We start from the raw sequence: 19,809 nt of genomic DNA, 5'->3' as shown, positions 1-19,809 counted from the left end.
CATTATTTACAGCTTCCAAAATTAACGAGCGATTTAAATAAAGCTAGATGTTAAAAAGACAACAACATCACATGTTAGTTTAAAGTAGAGGACACGACATACGACGCATTGACGTACACAACGAATATCAAACAAAAAAAAGAAAAGAAAACGTCTTTGTACGTAAGGGCCGGCAGGTGCAGTTAGAAACATCAGATATTTCGATCCGAGCTTCGGTCAGTTCAGATCGCTGTCAAGGAGCTCCTGCTTTAAACATCAGACGTCGAAGGCCTTTAGTTGGGTTACAGCGGGGTCACGGAGGTCGGAGGTCGGGTTCAGGCTCTCTTCCAGCGCCCGTCCTCGGCGCGGCGGTACAGATGCGGCTGACCGCCCGGGAACAGCCCGTCTGCGGTCGGATGATCCAGCAGAAACTGGATGGTGGACTTGATGTGACGGACGAAGTGAGGGGGCTCTGCGTACGGAGACGTGGACAAAAACTGACAGACAAACCGGACGAGAAATACATGAGAAAAACCCATCTGATGAGAAGCAATGTGTGACCCGTGCTGGCAAAATGAGCGTGAATGCGTACGGCATAAAGAGCTACGCACCAAAAAAAAGTCCATTTTAGTCAAATTTCATCTTAATTGGTCATTAAGCCCTCGTCTAGAGATCCCAAAGCCCTAAATAGTGATTAAACGTCTAGTTATCTTTATCTGTATAAAGATAACTAGACGTTCCATACGTCACTTAACAACAAACTAAACCATAAACAAACACTTGAACGATTGTCTTTTTATTAACTACCATTAATAAATATATTGTTTCGTGTGGACACAGAAAAAGTTTGTAAAGGGAGAACATGCTTCTTGCACTGCTGCATCGTGCACATAAAGGCGCATAATAATAAATATATTTGTAACGAACACGCTTAAATAATTTTTTTTTTTACACTTGACTATTTGTTTGTCTCACTCGAATGCTTTTATTGAGACGTAAAAAATACTAAAGCAATGCACTGGGCCTATTTGCTTCCTCCTCAAATGTGTTCTGCTCAATTCTTTTGTGCATTTGTTCTTATTTTTAATACCAAAGATAAAATTTAAATACAGTAAAAAATATTAAATATCGCTTTAGAACCTAAACATCTGCTGTGGTTTTCTCGGAACTGACTTTGCTGTCGATTTCAGTTGGTTGTGGCTTAACAGAGAAGGTGAAACTAAAAATAACATTTTGGACTCATTTTGCCAGCACAGCTCGCATGTAATCGAACGTGATCGGCGACGGGATGTCAGACCTGCAGGATGGTTTCGTCGTCTTGGGAGAGCCAGAAGGCCATGTCGTTGTTTGGCGTCCATCTGCATGGACCGATTTTCACGAGCTCTCTGCTAGAGTCATACACTTCAACCATCTGCCGGCAACACACAGCAGTTAACTCCGTTCTGACCGGTCAATCACAGCATTCTGCTTTTTGAAATGAAATGCTTTCATGCAGCGTGTAACAAGTGAATGAATCTGAGAGTGCACCGTGTATGAAGTTATTATAGAGTCGACTCTGAATCATTGACTTTTTTGAGTCGTTCATGTTGACATCATCATATCGCCCGCCCACTTGTTGGTCTTTTCGCATTGGTCTGAATGAAAATGCAGACTCATTGTTCACCACTAGGTGCCGCTTTTTTTTTAAAAATGCATCATTTGGGAGTCACCGGGCATGCGAGGCGAAATCAATAAATACAGAAACGATAAGACAATGAAATGCAGGCATGTCAACCTGTCTCAAAACCAAACTATGAACCTCGTTACCTGTAATCTGGGCACCTTAAAGAGCAGAAAATATAGCGTCTATGTACCTGTCCACCAGAGAAGGTGCGAGCGGATCGGAGCTCCTCCGCCGGTCCTCGACACGTGAATGACGCCGGAAACACGTCACCCGTTTTAACGTCTACACCTGAGCTCACACAGAAACTCGCTGTCAGGGGCTTATAAAGGGCTGCATGATGAATCCAGCCGAAACGGTGACGTGGCTTCGTGTGATGTGAAACAAGTACAGGTGTGTGTGTGTGTGTGTGTGTGTGTGTGTGTGTGTGTGTGTGTGCATGTGCGTGTGCGTGTGTGTGCTCGAGACGCTTTTCATGTGCATTTGAGAATGAACCACATGCCAAACATGTTCACAAACTGGCAACCGAAAGCAGGCTATAAAAGGTTTGAAATGTAAAAAATGCATAAATATTAGCATTATAATTTTACAGTACTGATAAATAAATAGTTTACAGTGAAATATTACAATAGTACTTTTTCTGTTTACATTATTTGGTTTTAATTTTATAGTCATATTGATATGTAATCACAACTTTATGAAAAAGCACAGCAAACCTGAAGAAAACGTAATGCAAGAAAAAGCCACGCTGTAGTTTTGGTGCCGTGTGTGAACCTGGTGAAGAAATTAAAAATGTGTCTTTTTTTACTTTTAATTTAGCGCTCTCCAGTGCCCTGGGCTTTTTTTTAGCATTGAACGTCCGTCACGATGAGAAGGTGATAATCAGATGTTGTACAGTACCTATCCCATACACCACGGGCCGATGAATCCCATCTTTGATGACGTCATTCATGTCTAAAGAGTTAAACAACAGCTTTCTGTTAAGAACAGGCCAAAAGAACTGAATAAAACGGCCTTCTTGGACACACCTGACATACCCTGGATCAGTCATAAAGGATTGTGAAATAACAAGCTCTACATGGAGGTATGGTTTGTTAAGATTGGCCAAGATAAAAACATCCGAGGGTGCAAAAGCAAATTAATAAAAATAAAAATATTGAGAAAGTTGTCCAGATGGAGCTCCTAGTTGTGCATGTTACTATTTAAAAATGATGTTTTCATGCATCTATGGTAGAAAATTTACAAACTATATAAATGGAACATGATCTTTAATTATATATTGTACTATTCAAATACTTTTTGGCATTTCATTTGCACTCCAAATACAAATACACTGGGTTTGTGGTCACGTACGTGATAACTACGAGCCGCTGTTTGGGCATTTTAGTGTTTAGTGAATAACTCTAGGGTCAGTAAACGATGACTTCTCGTTAAGCTAAATAACGTAATATAAACAGAATAACTTCTCATGCGATGACCGACCTGTGATGCAGCACGTCTCCAGGTGAATCTCCTCCTTCTGCTTTTGAAAGGCAGCTGAAACGCAGAAGATTTAGAAACACTTCTGATTTCTGTTCCCCGCAGCGGATGCTTGGATTGGTTCGCAACCTACCCAGAATACTAAGGCTGAGTGAGTGCGAGGTCCTCCGGTCGTCATCGAATCCACCGACCAGGTGCAGCTCCAGTCTGGAGACACAAACACAGACATTAAATCGCGTTTCTATCCGACTCTCCAGTTCCGGCGATGTGCGGCGAATCCACAGCACCTGCCCTCTTTGGCTGGGTTGCTTCTAGAAGTGACGGCGCTGACTACGAGAGGAACCTCGGTCCACGTGCTGGAGCCGTCGCAGTGTGCCAGACACGTCGCCCCGCTGCCTGCAGAGCGAGAACACGGGATCAGACGCCGACGCCGACGCCGACTCCGACAAGGCTCGCCTTACCTGTGTGTCGAAGCACCACTAAATGGCATGTTGTGGCGTCGTCGGATCCCAGGACTGAGACCGAATCTGAGGAAAGAGAAACATCAGCGTGTGCTTAACGCATCGGCGGTCACTCGATCGAGAGCAAACACTTACTGTCCGCTGGTGTGGTCGCCACAAACTCCCGCTGCTGGACGTACAGGAGCTGTTTAGTGTCCACGGCCTCTGGACTTCTGGACACAAACTGCTTCGCACTTTCCTAAGAAACACATATTTACCAGCTCTTATTACTATCTGGACTGTACATGTGCATTAATGGCAAATAACATAAAACTTATTTACATCAAAACTCTTTTTTTTTTATTTACATATAAACAAAAGTGCATTTGATTTCAAAATTATTTACATTTTGCGGTTTGCTTCAATAATCCTGTAATGCAAATCATTTGATTCAGTTTATAAAAGCACTTGTAGTCTTTATACGATCTAATTAATAGAAGCTTGTAAAAATAAATGCACGCATGAATATGAGAAATGTACAGCATATATACACAGATTGCATGGCGTGTATCTTGTATTTAAATAGCCTTTAAATATAAAGACAAATATCTGCAGGCATACTGCCGTGACAGAACTATTACCATACTAATAAAATATTAATACAATTAATGAGTTCTAAAGATTCCTAGGCGCTGTGTTTAAATATAAACAGAAAGAGGGTCTATATTTATTATAGTCTGTGCTGTCGTATAATAATAAAGCGGCTCTGCTATTATTATTTTAGTGTATTATTTTTGTAACTTACCTTCAAATTCGGGTATTTGCTGAAGAGTTCCGCGGTCGAGCTCACGCGCTCTATTCGCTTATTCTGCGTCAACAGCGGCATCCTGGCAGAGATTAAACCCGTTCATCTGATCGTTTCATGAAAACTCTGATCATTAATAACTCTTGTCATGTGTGACTCTCCCCCGTCGCACCGCCGCGTTCTCTTCCGCTTTGCGCGGACGTCACAGCTCACGTGACTCTGAACAGTAGAAATGATTCGCTAGAAAGGACACTAACCGGAAATCTGTTTAGCATCAGAAAGAAATCGAGAGGAAGGGCCGATGGAGTTTGATCAGGTGCGATACACATATAGAACGACGCTAACTTGCTGTAATTTAAAAAATAAAAATAAATAAAAATGTATGCTAAAAATTGTAGATTATTATCATATTATCATATAATCATATAACATGTGTATATTTTTGGTATTTCGACACTGTTTCTGGATAATAAATAAATACATTAATAAATAAAATATACACTTTTAATCAGTAATGAACTGCTTAAAAGAATTAACGTTATTATATCCAACAGTATATAACAACAATATACAAATATAACAATAGATGAACACATTATAATAATTAAATCAACCACGAAATAACTTTTTAAAATAAAAATATATATAAACGAAAGGATATTCCTGTGTGTGTGTACTGTAATAGCGCTGTTGAGCGGCAGGGGGCGCCAGAGTAACGCTTCTGTGTTTGATGCGGTTTTATTCGTGCCGAGGATTCACTGAATCACTTTCTGTGTTTGGTTTTGCTTAAGAGGAACTTCTTTTTTATCTACTGCTTGAGAAATGTTTGAGAAATGTTCAGATGAGTCAATGTGTAAACCATGTCCTGGAACAAACACAAGGAACTTAATACTGAAATATTAGAATTTCACAGAATTATTACTGTGAATAATTAATTCTATAAAAAGGATATGTGTTCAGACATATATCAGCTTCATATCTTATCATATAGATAGAATGTCCTTAATATACAATTACATATATAAGCCATTTTTTTAATTTTTATACATGTTTCTATTTAATCTTTTTCCAGTCCGTTATTAAACCAGCATGTTAAACGTGAATAGTGAGGTTTCTAACAGTTAAATGAATTAATCTGCAAGCTCACTGTGACCGTGTGTGTATTGCTCACTCAGTTTGTGAGATTTCTCAGAAACACCTGACAATGGATGATGTCAGGAAAATTACTCACTAATTAATCACTTCATTTCACAACTGCAGTGTTTACACGAGTGTAGAAAGGTCTCACACCACTAATCTAGAAGCTTCTGTTTTTCCGTTTTAATTCGCCGATTTGTTTTTTTATTCACCGACATACAATCTGACCATCTGTAAGCTGTGTGTGTGTTTGGGTACATTTCCCACATCCTAGTCATGATGTCCTCATTCCGAAGAGTTTAACATTTAAAATATCCGAAAGAGAATATAAAATCTAAGAATCATAAAGCTCCAGGTTTATATCTCACATGAGACACATTATCATTCAAGAATTCTAGAGAGGTTTGTTCTTGCTGAATGATGACTCCAAGACAAATGAATCAACTAAATATGAGGTTGCTTGGACTTATACTTATTAAATACAGCATGGAAACCAATTTTAAACTATTGATATATATATATATATATATGTGTGTGTGTGTGTGTGTGTGTGTGGACACAAAACTGTTAAATGCGTCCTCAGCCGGCTGCATTTAATGAAGTAGAGCAGCATTATATCAAATCAAACAGAATGAGACACCTGTAACTCTCTCCTTCAGAAACACACACACACACACACACACACACACACACACTCGTCTGCTCAGGCGCGTTTGATCCATCGGCCTGTGATTATTCTCTCTCTGAATGAAATGCATGAAAATGAAGGGTTTCATCATCATTTTGTCAGGTCTCCGGGGCTCTTTGTCTCAGATCAATGCTCTGCTCTTCACAGGAAACAGGTGCTGTCCAGGAATTGAGGGGTTTTTTAAATCACTGCATTTCTGTGAATATTCATCCAGAATCATCAAAGGACCGTCTGAACCCAACTCTGAGCGAGCGTGCGCTGAATCAAGAGAACCGAAGGGTTAGCAGCGACGCTTCAGACATTTCCTGTTTAAAGTTTCCAGCCAATCAGCCGCTCTCATTCTGTACAGATTCATTTACCGTCCATTTCTTTCATTCACAATCCAATTATCTAAACATATCCTAAAAGCTGCCGAGTAGAATTAACTTAAAATAAAAGTGGAACATGCAGCTCTGACAAAACCATTTAAAATTGTTACTTTATTCATCTTAAATAGAACTAGGTGAAATTTCAGTTTTACCTAAATTAAATTTTTTACATTTCAGCAAAAGTGCTTTAACGTTACAGATTAACCTGGAAACAACGCTATAATCAACATTAATACTACGCAAAAAGTCAATAGATATGCATCGGGCTCCTTTTAATTAACTTTTAACACGTGCTTTAAATGAATAAAGTATTATTGCGCTACTTTCCCTACCAAGCGGCAGAAAATATTAAAGCAATAAACTAATTACACTACTGAACATTAAACCGTGATGAATCAAGTATAAACAGATTGAGGGAAAAAAAAAAAAGCACGTAATTTATGACGTTCATTAAAGTTATAATGATAAACACACAAAGTCATAATGATAATTCACTGCAAATAATCCGGTCAGAAACAAGTTGTGTACATGGGTTTATTAAAAGTTCATGAATAGAATTTGAACAGAGATACTAATGGAAATATGGTACATTCGTTAGGAGCTGAGTGACAGTAAAACACAAGAACTTTGCCCCTTAAACCCGAAAGGGAGTGAATGATGAGACGAAAGACATAAAAATAACCCCGAAGCAAATAAACAGCAAACAAATACAAACAGACGTGTTTTTATATCTGAATGAAACCTCCGTACAGATACATGAAAATGTAATCCAGTGATATATTTATAAAAATATGAACATACACATTTTATTGATATTTCTAAGTGCTCTGACAGGCATCACAAACTAGAAACGAGATCTCAGCGATGCCCGTTAGTTTAAATACTTGGAGGAAGCATCTACATGCTGCATTTGGTTTGCGCTTCGATCGCGTCTCAGTTACTCGACGGCTGAATCAGAAAATAACGAGAGCGGGAATCCGTCTTAGCACGACCCCGACAGGAATGACGAGCAACCGAGGACAAACCACCATTAAATATAGAAAAATAGACTCCTACAAGCACAAGAAATGAAAGCATGCGGCCCTCGTGAGTCTGGAGGCCAGAGATCAGCGTTCTCCTTACGGGAGTTTATCTATTTAAAGTCCGAGTGCAGAAAACATCGGTCGTAACCCGCCACTGAACGTGGGGTTAAGGGTTACGACGTCACAGAGCACCGAACGCGCTAGCGTGCGTTTAGAAGGTGAAAGAAAGAAAAAGCGTGAAGCACGGACACATCCGGTGCATTTCTGACTCGGACAATCAGTTAAAGCAGAGTAACCCCGCTGTCTAACAGGCTGTCAATCATCATCTCCTCTCCCAGTCATTGGTCTCTAGGCGAGCGAAGCCCCGCCTCTCGCGGGCCGTCGTGTCTTATTGCTCCTCCAGGCTCCGCCCACAATACGGGAACAACGAGACACAAAAGCCTCTCGAGAGCAGACTTCTGACGAGTTTTGATGACCTGAGGTTAATTCGAGTGCGTTTACACCGAGAGGAGAGGGACGGTTCACTGGTTTAATCTAGTCCTGACAGCCTGTTAAACGAGCAGGGTTTAAGCTCAGCAGCCGGCCTGAGCGATGTCTCTGCCGGAGCTCTTGGTGACCTCCATGGTGGTGAAGATCTGGAAGCAAAAAGCAAAGGAAGAGCACGTCAAGCTTGAGAACAAGTGGGCGAGATCTAGAGAAGCGGTCGCGGGAACGCACCTCAGCACAGGTCGGGTGAATCCCGATGGTGTTGTCCAGCTGATCTTTGGTGATCCCACACTTCATGGCGGCTCCGAAGCCCTGAGTGACCTCTCCGGCGTTAGGACCCAGATAGTGGAAGCCAATCACGCGCTCCTGCACACAGACGGTCCTGAAGCATCTCTTACGGTAATGACAGGATGCACACAAACATGTTTCTTAAAGCAAACCAGACCCTACCTGCTAGAAACGAGCCTGTAATATAAACATGGCATTTAAAGTAAAGAAAAAAAATATGCATCACATCATAAGCCAACCCAACAAAAACAGTAAATACCACATTGAGAAAAAAAATAAAAAAATAAATAAAATTTTGAACATTAATCATTTACAGATAGTGTATTGACTAACTTGAGCAAACAATGACTGCATTTATTTATAGTATTTATTCATCTTTGTTAATGTTAGTTAACGATAATACAGTTGTTCATTGTTTATTCATGTTAGTTCACAGTGCTTTAATGTTAAAGCAACTTGTGATATTTATAATGCATTAGTAAATGCTGAAATTAGCAGGATTAATAAAAAGTATTGATCATTCTATATATATATATATATATATATATATATATATATATATATATATATATATAGCATTAAAGCCAATGTTTTTTTTTGTTATAATTAAGGCATCCATTTTGCATTTTCCATTTTAAGTTTAACTTGGTGTTTTATTAGGTTTCTTTACATTTCTATATAGCTTTTCTAAATTCAACAAAGCACTCCAACCCAATTACATTTGGGACGGTTCATTGATTGATTTATAAATGCTTTGTTTTCAACTGAAACAATTAGTTATAAATCTTTTTTATTAAGCAAACCAAACCACATTCACCGGGGACTGGGACAGTTAAGCAGGTCTTACGTTGTCAAGTTTATTGCAGAGGATCTTGGCGTAGCACGTGTTGCTGTCCCGGTTGGGAACGGTGAACTCCAGGGGCCAGAACAGACTGTGATAGATCTGCAGAGACGACATTAAACCGCAGCCATTATCAGCACAGGTTATTAATATTTCCAGTCTGACGTCTGTTTGCAAACACACGCACGCACCTCGATGTTCTCCTGACCGTAGATCTCCACGGCCTTCTCCTCTGGGTAACCACAGCTGCCGTATTCCATAGGAGTGAAGACGGTGGTGGGAACGTTCACATAATCGCACTGAAATGCCGAGAGAGAAGCAGGAAGCGGTCAGACGACAGAACACCAACTGAGCAAACAGAGACGGTTATGACTTTATCAGACCTTCAGAGTCGCTCCGGCGAACAGTCGGCGAGCCAGAAGCTTCCCGGCCTGAATGGCCACCGGAGTGAGCTCCCACTTCCCCTCCAGGATGTCCCCGATGGCATAGATGTGAGGAACGTTGGTCTGCTCCTCATCGTTCACCGGGACCTTCCCGGTCCTGGACAGAGAAACGGGAAATGAAACACAATGTAGCACTGATAAAGTAAGTCATAAAATATGACTCGCATTAAAAGTCACATGGTTTTGATGAGCGATCTGAATCAGTTGCCTTTCCTTCTCAGATCTCTTCACTCGACTGCCAATCATTTGTCTCATACTATGAAGAGCACTTTTTCCAACAAGCATCAAAACATTTGCATTCACGTTAATCACTAAAACGGTGTTTTACAGTCGCAAGCATTTCACTCATTTGCAGTTTATACACTAAAATGTAAAATGCATTTCTGAGCTTACGAATTAAAATGCTTATGTTTCATTCAAATCAAAAGTCTTAATGATTTAAACATCTTCACTTTAAGGGCTAATGTGTCTTAAATGGACTTGGTCGGCATGAGGAAAACAATCCTTTCCCCCTCATCGAACGAAGCACATTATTGACCCAGAGCGGTGCAGAAAATTATTTCTGCCACCTCACAGAGCAAAATAACGTCGAACAACTAAGCTGTATTGACTCAGATACCATACATACAGGCGGAGGCGTTGCTTCCAGACACTTTTTGTTACCCGATCGAGTCTCCAGGCAAGGGACCGCTTACTACAAGCCTATACGCGACGGATCCTCAAAGTCAACTCTGCCGTTTTGTTTTGCTTAAATTATAAGAAAGTGATAAAGACTAGAGTTAATTACTATTTATTAATATTAAAAAAAATTTTTTGCATCGTCAAAAACCTAATAAATGTCTACTGAAGTGCCTTGAAATGCACATCATTACGTGGTGCGTGTTTAATATGTAGCCTTATATTTTTAACCAATGCATGCCATAAAATAAAGTGAAAATTAACCATGGTTACAACCAAAAACATGGCTACTATAGATAATTTAATATGTTTTGCTAGATTAACTATAGTTTACTACATTTGTAGTAAAACGTAATGGTTATGCTATAACTGGTAATAAAAATGTTATTCCATTTCACGCTTTATTCTTGTATTTTTTCACAGTTTAAGATAAAGCCTATAAACGCGTAATTAAGTGCAGTTTGAAAAACACTTATAAACCTAGTGCACTGTGCCCCTAAACGTACAGAGACATCGTGTGCATTACTAAACCGAAACGAGCAATTAAGTCAGCAAATCTATAAAGGCTCAGTGAGTCGCTCTTTCAGAGAAACCATAAAAGAGCCACGCTCTCATATGCGCATGGGTCATATGGAAATCACATGATTCTGCTCGGGAACGGATCTAAACCTCTGCGCCGCACTAATCTCTCAGACGGAAACCCACGCAAACAATATACGTGTGAATTAATATGAATCACCCCCACGCTACTGAACCGAAAAAAGCTGCTGAATTTATCTTGACCCAGGGTGCTCTAAACAAAGCGCGCGTGTCCTCCGGTCCGACGCCGGACATGCTGCCCAGCTCCCAGAGTCAGTAACTGCTGATTCACTGTGACTCTCCAGATCCCGCCCTCTTAAAACCTACCATGACAACAAGGACTTTGTTATGGGATACGGGAGGGACCGTGAGGACAGAGGACCAAAATAAACTAAATGAAAGAGACATACTTGGCATTGACTTCGACTCCAGCCTTGTCCAGACCGATCTTTCCTGTACAGGCGTCTCGACCCACAGCGATGAGCACCTGAGAGAGGAAGCACACAACAGAAGTGAAGGAATGTGAGAATGCAGATTACCACAGAAACACCAGACTCCTCCCACAAAAGAAACAAACAAACCGTTTACCTGATTCATGCACTTTAAACCGTCATCTAACTACAAACCCAGTGAAGGTTTATGTTGAACACCTGATCTTTAACAAAAATACTCCACATTCCAGATTTAGTTTTTTTTTTTACTGCAATCTTTGAGCGCTCACTTTAGCAGCCGATGTCACCAGCGTCCTATCAGAGGAAACTACTAACCAAAGCGTTCTCTGGCAAACGTGAAGCATTTTTCGGGATTCTTTAAAGCAGCATTTGCTCTTTTCGACGCCGATAATGATCGGAAATGCTTCTTGAGCAGCAAATCAGCGTATCTGAAGGATTCCCGAAGGATCATGCGACACTACTGATTCTGCAAAAACAGCCTTTTCACAATATATTACGATAAAAAAACGGTTATTTAAAATTATAATGCATTACTCCATTTAAATAAAGCAGGCTAGATACATGCGTGACTATATCATCCACACACACGCTTAGAGACCAATAGTTGTACACTGCAGTTTTCAATATAAAAATCAGGTCAACTTTGAGGTTTCAGTTCACCTGAAAGCATGCTTTAGGAGATGTCTCTGTAGGGTAAGGGTTGACTGCTCACCAGTTTTGAAACAAAGCCAGAGATAGCGGATAAGAAAGTCTGATGTACTTCAATGAACATGAAAAAGGCCACACAGACGTGAGACTCACAGTATTGTATTCTCCTTCGATGACTTCGTCACTCTCCGTCGACTTGGCCGTTACTTTAATTCGGCCTGGAGTCCCAGCTTCCAGCTGCTCGATCTGTAGAAGAAGAAAAATGGTTTATCACCAACATAAACGTGAGTAAAGAGGCAGTGATCATAACGCTTCTAAAAGATCGCTCGATAACCGCAGCTGCACAGATAAAGCATCATTTCAGTAATGTTTAACAGCAAACTTGCACCAACCTTGGTAGGAACAAACTTCCTGAGGAATTTGACCCCGTGATTCGTCATGTACTCTCCTGCACGGTCGGCCATGTCCTGATCGAATCCTCGCAGAAGAATGGAGCGAACCATGACGGTCACATCCAGCCCCAAACCGGCCAGAAACCCCCCGCACTCCAGAGCCACGTACGACGCTCCGACGACCAGAGTCTTCCCGGGACAGTAGGGCAATGAGAACAGGTCGTCACTGATCACCAAAAACAAACAAAACCAGTGAGGACGCGACACAGACTGATCACGTTCCCTCGAATGTAGACAAAAGTTCAGACGCCTACAGTTAAACCAACGCTGCCAAAGAGGGAAAAAAAAAAAAAAAAAAAAAAGTCAACATAATGAAAACCACAGAGGCCTTGCCAAACACCTGCTACTCACTTCCTTATCAGATAAAAGATGAACCATCAGGAAATCTCAGACTTGAGTCATAAAACGACACGCGTGCATTGAGTTTAAAGACTTCGGTCAAGGAGAAAAACTCTGAAAGTGAACAGTCAGTTCATTTTTGTGCATATCCCGTTGGAATCTGATATTTAGCAAGTAAGAAACAAACAAAGACATGATTTTTACAAGCCTGTTTGAAGCCACATTCAAAGTTCATGGGCTTTCGCAGATATCGTGAAAAGACCGGGTGTGAACGACCTCTGAAATGCTTTAGACGCAGAATTAAATCACTTCAGGGGCTGTTCTGAGACAATCCAGAAGTGTATAGGGAACAACTTTAACAAATCAGATCAATATTTGAAAACACATTAATTGACCAGGTGTAAAAAGGCCATTGAAACACTGATATTCATAATTTTTTTTCTGCCTATGCCACTTTCTCACGCCAGACATTGTTTGTAGAAAATACACCGATCGTCTCTGCAGAAACAGAAACAGCCGAGCAGAAAATATGCTGCTGGTCTTCACACACCTGAGTTATGAATCCAGCAGAAAAAGCCCTCCAGCTTTCCTACGTTTGTCGCTTCCTCATAAAATGTAATATAATCCAGGGCGCTGGAAGCATGTTACGTAACATCTGTAGCGCAAACCGTGCCCGTTGTTGTTGTTGTTGTTTTTAGCTCAGGCAAATATCATTACCATATAAACCAAAGCAGATGTTCAGTAAAACAAGAGAGCATCACAGCACACACAAATCATTCCTAATCTTAACCAATACCTTACTAACTATTAATAAGCAGCAAATTCAGAATTTATTGAGAGAAAAGTCGTAGTTAATAGTTAAACCCCCCTCTAATTCGATACACAACGCAGTGGAAGCTTTCCTTCCCTTGGCGACTGAGAATGAATCAGCTTAAAATCAATAAATCCTGTAAATAACGTAAGGACCCCCTGAGGTCCGGCTGCAATTAAGCGTCTCTCCAGAGGTAGTTTACTGTGGTGAACTCCGAGTCTTAGCTCACCTGGTGATGCAGTACTCTTTGTCTCCTGGGATGCCCAGATAACGAGGCCTCTCTCCTGTCGCCAGGACGAACTTAGCTGCAGTGTAGAACATCTCTTTTCCACGCTTGTTGGTGGCCTGTTGGGAAGAGTAAACCAAAAGTTGAGACGGGGCCAGGTTTTGGCTGTGACTGGAACGCAATACGCAAACAAGAAACAGCAGCTCTCCTATTCCAAGCAAAAATCAAGTTCCGTTTTCCCATGTTCTGATGCTAAAAGTAGTAATCAAGTATGCTTTAAACTGAATTTCTCTCTAAAAGAATCTCTCAAACTTAGTGGGAAAGAATCAATGTAAAAGCATTGTATCTGAACCTGTGATGGATCTCTTTTAGGTTCAATTTAGCTGTGACCATTAGCTCCACCCAAGAAAACGGCCTTGCCTTCACAATGCATGCTGGGCGTCGACTAGAGTACATTAGTCTTGTTGAGTCAGAACACACTTGCCTTGATCTTGTGCGGCTCCACAAACTCAGCGTAGGAGTTGACGTAATTGACGTTTTTGTCTCGTAGGGACACTCTGTAGCCCCAGTTCAGCGAACCGATGTAGTTCTTTACCGCCGTCTTCATCGTTTCCCAGTTGTGAGTCACTTTAATAAAAAGCCATAATTTGGTGAGAACGCAAATTAAAACGGTTGAAAAAAAACAAAAACCCTTAAAAAGGAAGCTTTCAAAAGCAAAACTATGCAATACACAATGTCGCAACGATCGCTCGTCCTGAGTATTAAGAAGATTTCTGGTGCTGCAATCTATTTTTCGATTAGATGAGGTCTCGCACTGTTTTTAACCATTTCAAGAAAGATATTCACATAGCTGCAATCAGAATTAATAAAAAATACATCTTTCAAAAGAAAGAGGAAATTAATCTAAATTGTGTCTTCAGACCAGAAATCACAAGATTGCATTCTGAACTCATGTAAACTTTTACTTCTATCTGGAATGCATTCAATCATGTGATGCAACTCTTATCTGCAATCCATATCATAGAGCCAGTTTACCATGTACCTCCGTGTACCATTAACAGCTTCACGACTCACCCTGATCAGAGAACTCCCAGCCGAACGCACACGAGCGTCTTTCATGGCTGTGCTCAGCAGAGCTGTTTGATGCATCAGTTTCTTAGGAATACAGCCCACGTTTACACACGTGCCACCCAGACCTGGAAAGAGACATCTTATCGTCATCTTATTACAAGTCATTTTTGATTCAACCGGCATGCTTTCGATTCCGGTTCTTACCCCAGGTTGTGCCCGTCGGTGTAGGAACAACATAATCAAGAACCATGACCTTCTTCCCCAAGGCTGCCGCTTCCTGTTTGGGCAGGAAGAGGATGCACTGAATTAGAGTTTGGCTGAGTGGTTTAATATCCAAGCATTTATGTTTCTGAGGATTTTGAAGTTAGTGATACTGTGCACCTTCGCTTGATCATTTTAAAAGTTTGTCAATGAATCAATCCCAAACTGAAATACCAATAACACCTTTTTTATTTGGCACATAAATTAACAAATTACACAAAATAATATAAAATGTCAAACTGCAAAAATATAAAAATGGAGTATAAAAGGAACAGCATGCATAGAGTATGAAATATATGCATATTTGTATTAAGAAAATACCATGGATTATTACTAATTATAGCACAGAAGAAAAATGCATGTAAAAACGTGCCTTAATTTTTATTTAGATCTATTTCACTTCTTGTATGTCAAAATCTAAAAAAAAAAAAAAAAAAAAAAAAAAAAAAAAGCTAACACCACAACCTAAAACGGGATTCATGCACGTAACTTGAAACTCCGAGACGACAAAGTGGCCCAACGCACACATACAGTATTTAAAGAGCATTATAAATGAAGGACCTCTGTGTAATTTAACTCACCTTTGAGCAGGCCAGACCTCCAGAACCTCCGCCAATCACAATGAGATCATAGTCGTACACCTCACTGCCTTCACCCAGCAGCTTCTGCAGGACGCCATCTTTGTGTGCCTGTTACCACGGCAACGAACCAATCATTAGCAGGAGCATAAAAAACCCGACGCTGATAAGAGGCACGGTGAAGAGGTGCTCGAGCATTATTCAGCTCGATTACTAAACATCTTTCCCACAGAGCTGCTGGACGCTCAGCTGTCTAGAAAAGCTTTCACAGCTGACGGATCTAGAGGCCGACGCGCCTGATAGAAACGGGCAACGAGGAGCACACATTCTGCTAGGGTGACCAACAAAAACTAACAGGTGAATTAGTTTACAGCAGAAAAAAGAAAAAAAGAAGTGTCCTTACTCCTCACAAAAAAGGCTCCAAATACAAAGTAGCTCAAAATGGGCTATGTGCATCTTGGTCACACGCATGTTTTAATGCATTTGTAGCATCGGGACTCATTGGTGATACCTACATGCTAAAATAAAGAAAATTAAATTGTTTTTTGGAAATCTGCCAATTTAAAAATGACCAACGTCCAGATATCTAGACAGATGCTTATTGAGAACAAACTCTAAAACTAATCACAAAGGCAAAAACGACTTATATAAAGGCTGAAGTAGTATTACATTATTTATAAATTTAAACAATGCTTTATAAATTAAAAGATATATGCATGAAGTAGTTAAACTGAAGTCTTCATTTTAGACGTAGCAGCTTGATATTGTTCTAATATTGAACCAGGACGTCTAAGTCAACGCACAGATACCCAACAAATACACAAGCCTCTAAAATTACGTTCTCCATTTATAAAATCTCAAAAATGCTGGCATAAGATATTTCAAAGAGTGAAAATGATGCACTTAAAGCGAAACAATTCCCTAAATTAAATAGTACAGAATATTCTAGCATGCATGTGAGAAAGTCAGCAACGTTTTCATCGAATTAACCTGTAATTATTTTAACAAATAAAGGGTGTGTGCAGGTGAGGCTTTAGCAAGCATTAGGCTTTAGTGAGAAAGCTCACTAACTTCATCAGCTCTCCTCGACAGTGCAGCGAAGCGAGAACCGCCTCAGAAAACCACTGGCTTTTAGTAAACCAAGCCGAAACAGCACGCATGAATGTGTACGGTAGCAAATGCAACCGGCCGCTTGGTTAGTCTTCATTTTATAAATATAGAGAGGTTCACAAAACATCAAATCTAGGCAAAATTTGCATAAATAGTAAAAACTGTATGTGCTTGCTTTCGGAAATGGCAAACGATTAACAAAAAAGGGAAACTCTGAGCCCTACGACCAACTGCTTTCTCTGGTGGTCTTCGGAGTGAATACGATAAAACCAGGCTATTATAAAAGCACTCCAAGGTCTAGCTTGAATCGCTGCCAATTTCAATCGAAAACCCAGTACCTTCATGGTGTTGTCACAGCCTCCGATGTGCTTCTTGTTGATGAAGACGTTGGGAACGGTTTTCTGCCCCGTCATCTCATGCAGCAGGTCCTGGTAGTTGGTTCCGTCCTCTGAAACACATCAGACACGATCAGTCCGGATCTCACCGCTCATGTTTCACATCTACGCCACACGGGCAGCTCTCCAACCATCGAATCGGGTTCGGATCTGGCACTGCTTGCCTGCTTCTGAAAGAGATGCTTGGCTCCAAACAAAAACACAGCGGCTAATCAGGTTTAGAGCCGATCGCCGGAGAATTCATTATCGGGGTCATGCTACGAACGTGAGATGAACAGCTGCGCACGGACAGAGAGATAAAGAGAGCATGATGAGAACGAGACACAGAGGATGAACGAAAGAAACCAAAAAAAGGAAGATGATTTCAGACACTAGAGTGACTCAGCACGGACGACACTTAAACATTAACTCAAGAGATCGGCACAATGTTCAGAGAACACATGCGAGAGCACTTCGGCTCAACTCCACCGTCAACGGAGCGGTAAAAGTTCAACGACCTCAAACGTGAACGTTACATAATATTAGCTGAAGTGGAAACGCACGCAGATAACATGGATAATCTGCAATCCTGCATATCAGGAAGAAGTTCATGTAAAAATGCATGTTCATTAGGTTTGTGTGCTTATGCAGGCAGCAGATAAATAGATCGTATATCGCAGCCAGCACTGAATCAAAAAACCTCTCTAGTGTTATAATTTTGGCCCATTTGGTGAAGATGAAGGGTCCTGATAATCAAATCAACACACAGTAGAGTGCTAAGCCAGAGCCAATGCTTTCAATTTCACAAACATTGTTTTTCTCTTTAAGACGCGAAAACTTCACTTCTGAAAAAAAACCCATAAAACACCAAAGAAATTAAAATATTAATTACTTAATAACACTTTGCTTTAATCTTGAGTCATTTAAAAGAGATGAAAGACATTTAAGACCTCGTTTCATCTAGAACTTAAATGATACTGTGCTTCACAAGCATTATTTCAGCATTAACGGACATTAATCTGCTATTACTTCCAGCAGCTGAAGAATAAAAGTAGTGACCGGCGCAGCCTGATACTTCCTCCACGCATCTTATTTCACTCTTAAAAAAAAAAGATATTACTATAAAAGTCATTTGATATTAAAAATGATACACGGTTATTACCCATCAAGTCCAGCTCTACGGCGTTACACGTGACATTCAGCTCTTTAAAGAGTTCCTTCACCTGAAACGAAAGAAGAAAAAAATAATAATAAATCACATGTTTTGAACCTGAATGAAAACACCTAGAGTTCACAATTACTGCAGATTTAACCTTAATCGCATAGTCTTCTATGAAGACACCAATCATACACCATCTTCATTAACTTTAAGGGTATTTCTAAAAGCAGCTTTCCATCCTTTTCTGTCTTCACTGCACTCCAGGTGTACTTCTCTGAAGGAAGACTCACTGAAGTCTACGGATGCATGATGGACCAGGATCATTTAATGCTAATAATGGTTATATCATAGGTCGATATTTGAAATTTAATTGTGAAAGTTTAATTGTGCCTACTTCACTTCTACTGCTGCTGCTGCGTTTAACACTATAATAAAGAGAGCCAGCTGAAATACAGCATAATTTAACCCTTTAAAAACACTTTCTTAATGTTTCTCTAGTATAGCTCACACTGCAATTTCTTGAATTCAAACTGACAAAGCAAAAAAATAAATAAAAAAATAAAAAATAAATAAATTATTATTATTATTATTATTATTATTAACAGTCCTTAACAAAAAAAAATTCACACTATACATAACGAACCCATGAATCTTAAAAATCATTAATCGTGTGATAAATAATTGGTTTTATATATATATTTTTTTTTACTAACAACTTAAAAATAAATAATATGGAAAAATAATCATAAAAATAAACTAAATTGTGAACAATAATAATGACAACTTCTACAGTGGCTTCATAAAAATCAAGAATTGCCTCGAATACTGAAAACACTTCAAAACATAATAAAATAAAACAACTTACTACTTAAAAAAAGTAAAATGTATAAAAAATAAAAACTGCATACAAATATATAACAAGCCAGCAAAAGCTATGTTGAAATGAAGTGTTTCAAAACTATTGAAAACACTACTTTTTTTTTTTAATTAACATTAGCATTTCACCGACTATGATCACTATTAAACCCGAACTTTACCTCAGCAGCAGGCTTTTATCCTCTTTCCTAAACCTCCCCACTAGTTTCTCACGACAGAACTCTCTGAACGGTGTCTCACTCACCCGGACGCACTAGGGACAGAAGCTCTTACTGAACACCAGCACTTGATTAGCATCGATCAGCTCTTTGATCTTCGATCGGATCTGCTCGCGACCCGCGTTATTCTCGATGGGCGGCATGACGATCAATAACCGATCACGGATCGATATCCCGCGCTCTTCCGCTTCCTGAGTCGATGGCTACGATTAAAGTCAGACTTGATATCAACAGGAACTCATGACGTGACATTAACTTAACACGTAAAATGCAACTAAAATCCCTTCTGCCATTATTGCGACTTCATCTCGCGGCCGCCGCTGAATGACGCTCCGCCGCGC

General features: G+C 40.1%; 2 protein-coding genes across 2 annotated transcripts in view; both read right to left on the bottom strand.

Annotated features, from left to right (window-relative positions):
* ntan1 (N-terminal asparagine amidase) overlaps positions 1-4,568 on the bottom strand; it is a 4,620-nt gene extending 52 nt beyond the window's left edge. The window contains exons 1-10 of the mRNA XM_043230830.1: positions 4,364-4,568; positions 3,715-3,817; positions 3,580-3,645; positions 3,406-3,514; positions 3,252-3,325; positions 3,122-3,175; positions 2,540-2,593; positions 1,833-1,930; positions 1,277-1,390; positions 1-476 (exon numbers count right to left, since the gene is read on the bottom strand). The exon at positions 1-476 is cut by the window's left edge and continues 52 nt beyond it. Coding sequence (XP_043086765.1) covers positions 315-476; positions 1,277-1,390; positions 1,833-1,930; positions 2,540-2,593; positions 3,122-3,175; positions 3,252-3,325; positions 3,406-3,514; positions 3,580-3,645; positions 3,715-3,817; positions 4,364-4,444 — 915 coding nt within the window. The 5' untranslated portion in view covers positions 4,445-4,568 and the 3' untranslated portion in view covers positions 1-314. The remainder of the gene's footprint in view (positions 477-1,276; positions 1,391-1,832; positions 1,931-2,539; positions 2,594-3,121; positions 3,176-3,251; positions 3,326-3,405; positions 3,515-3,579; positions 3,646-3,714; positions 3,818-4,363) is intronic.
* Positions 4,569-7,076: 2,508 nt separating this feature from the next.
* Positions 7,077-19,809, bottom strand: txnrd3 (thioredoxin reductase 3). The gene is given in 17 exon segments (XM_043230825.1): positions 7,077-8,213; positions 8,296-8,430; positions 9,200-9,295; positions 9,385-9,492; positions 9,577-9,733; positions 11,304-11,380; positions 12,147-12,239; positions 12,386-12,611; positions 13,825-13,940; positions 14,306-14,448; positions 14,896-14,923; positions 14,926-15,017; positions 15,097-15,169; positions 15,735-15,842; positions 17,180-17,289; positions 18,378-18,438; positions 19,495-19,809. Coding segments are annotated over 17 exon segments (1,803 nt in total). The 5' UTR covers positions 19,612-19,809; the 3' UTR covers positions 7,077-8,150.

This window comes from Puntigrus tetrazona, unplaced genomic scaffold (assembly GCF_018831695.1).
Source record: "Puntigrus tetrazona isolate hp1 unplaced genomic scaffold, ASM1883169v1 S000000233, whole genome shotgun sequence".
Classification (NCBI taxonomy): Eukaryota; Metazoa; Chordata; class Actinopteri; order Cypriniformes; family Cyprinidae; genus Puntigrus; species Puntigrus tetrazona.
Note: the sequence above shows the minus strand (reverse complement) of the source record. Positions and strands in the feature narration are given on the sequence as shown.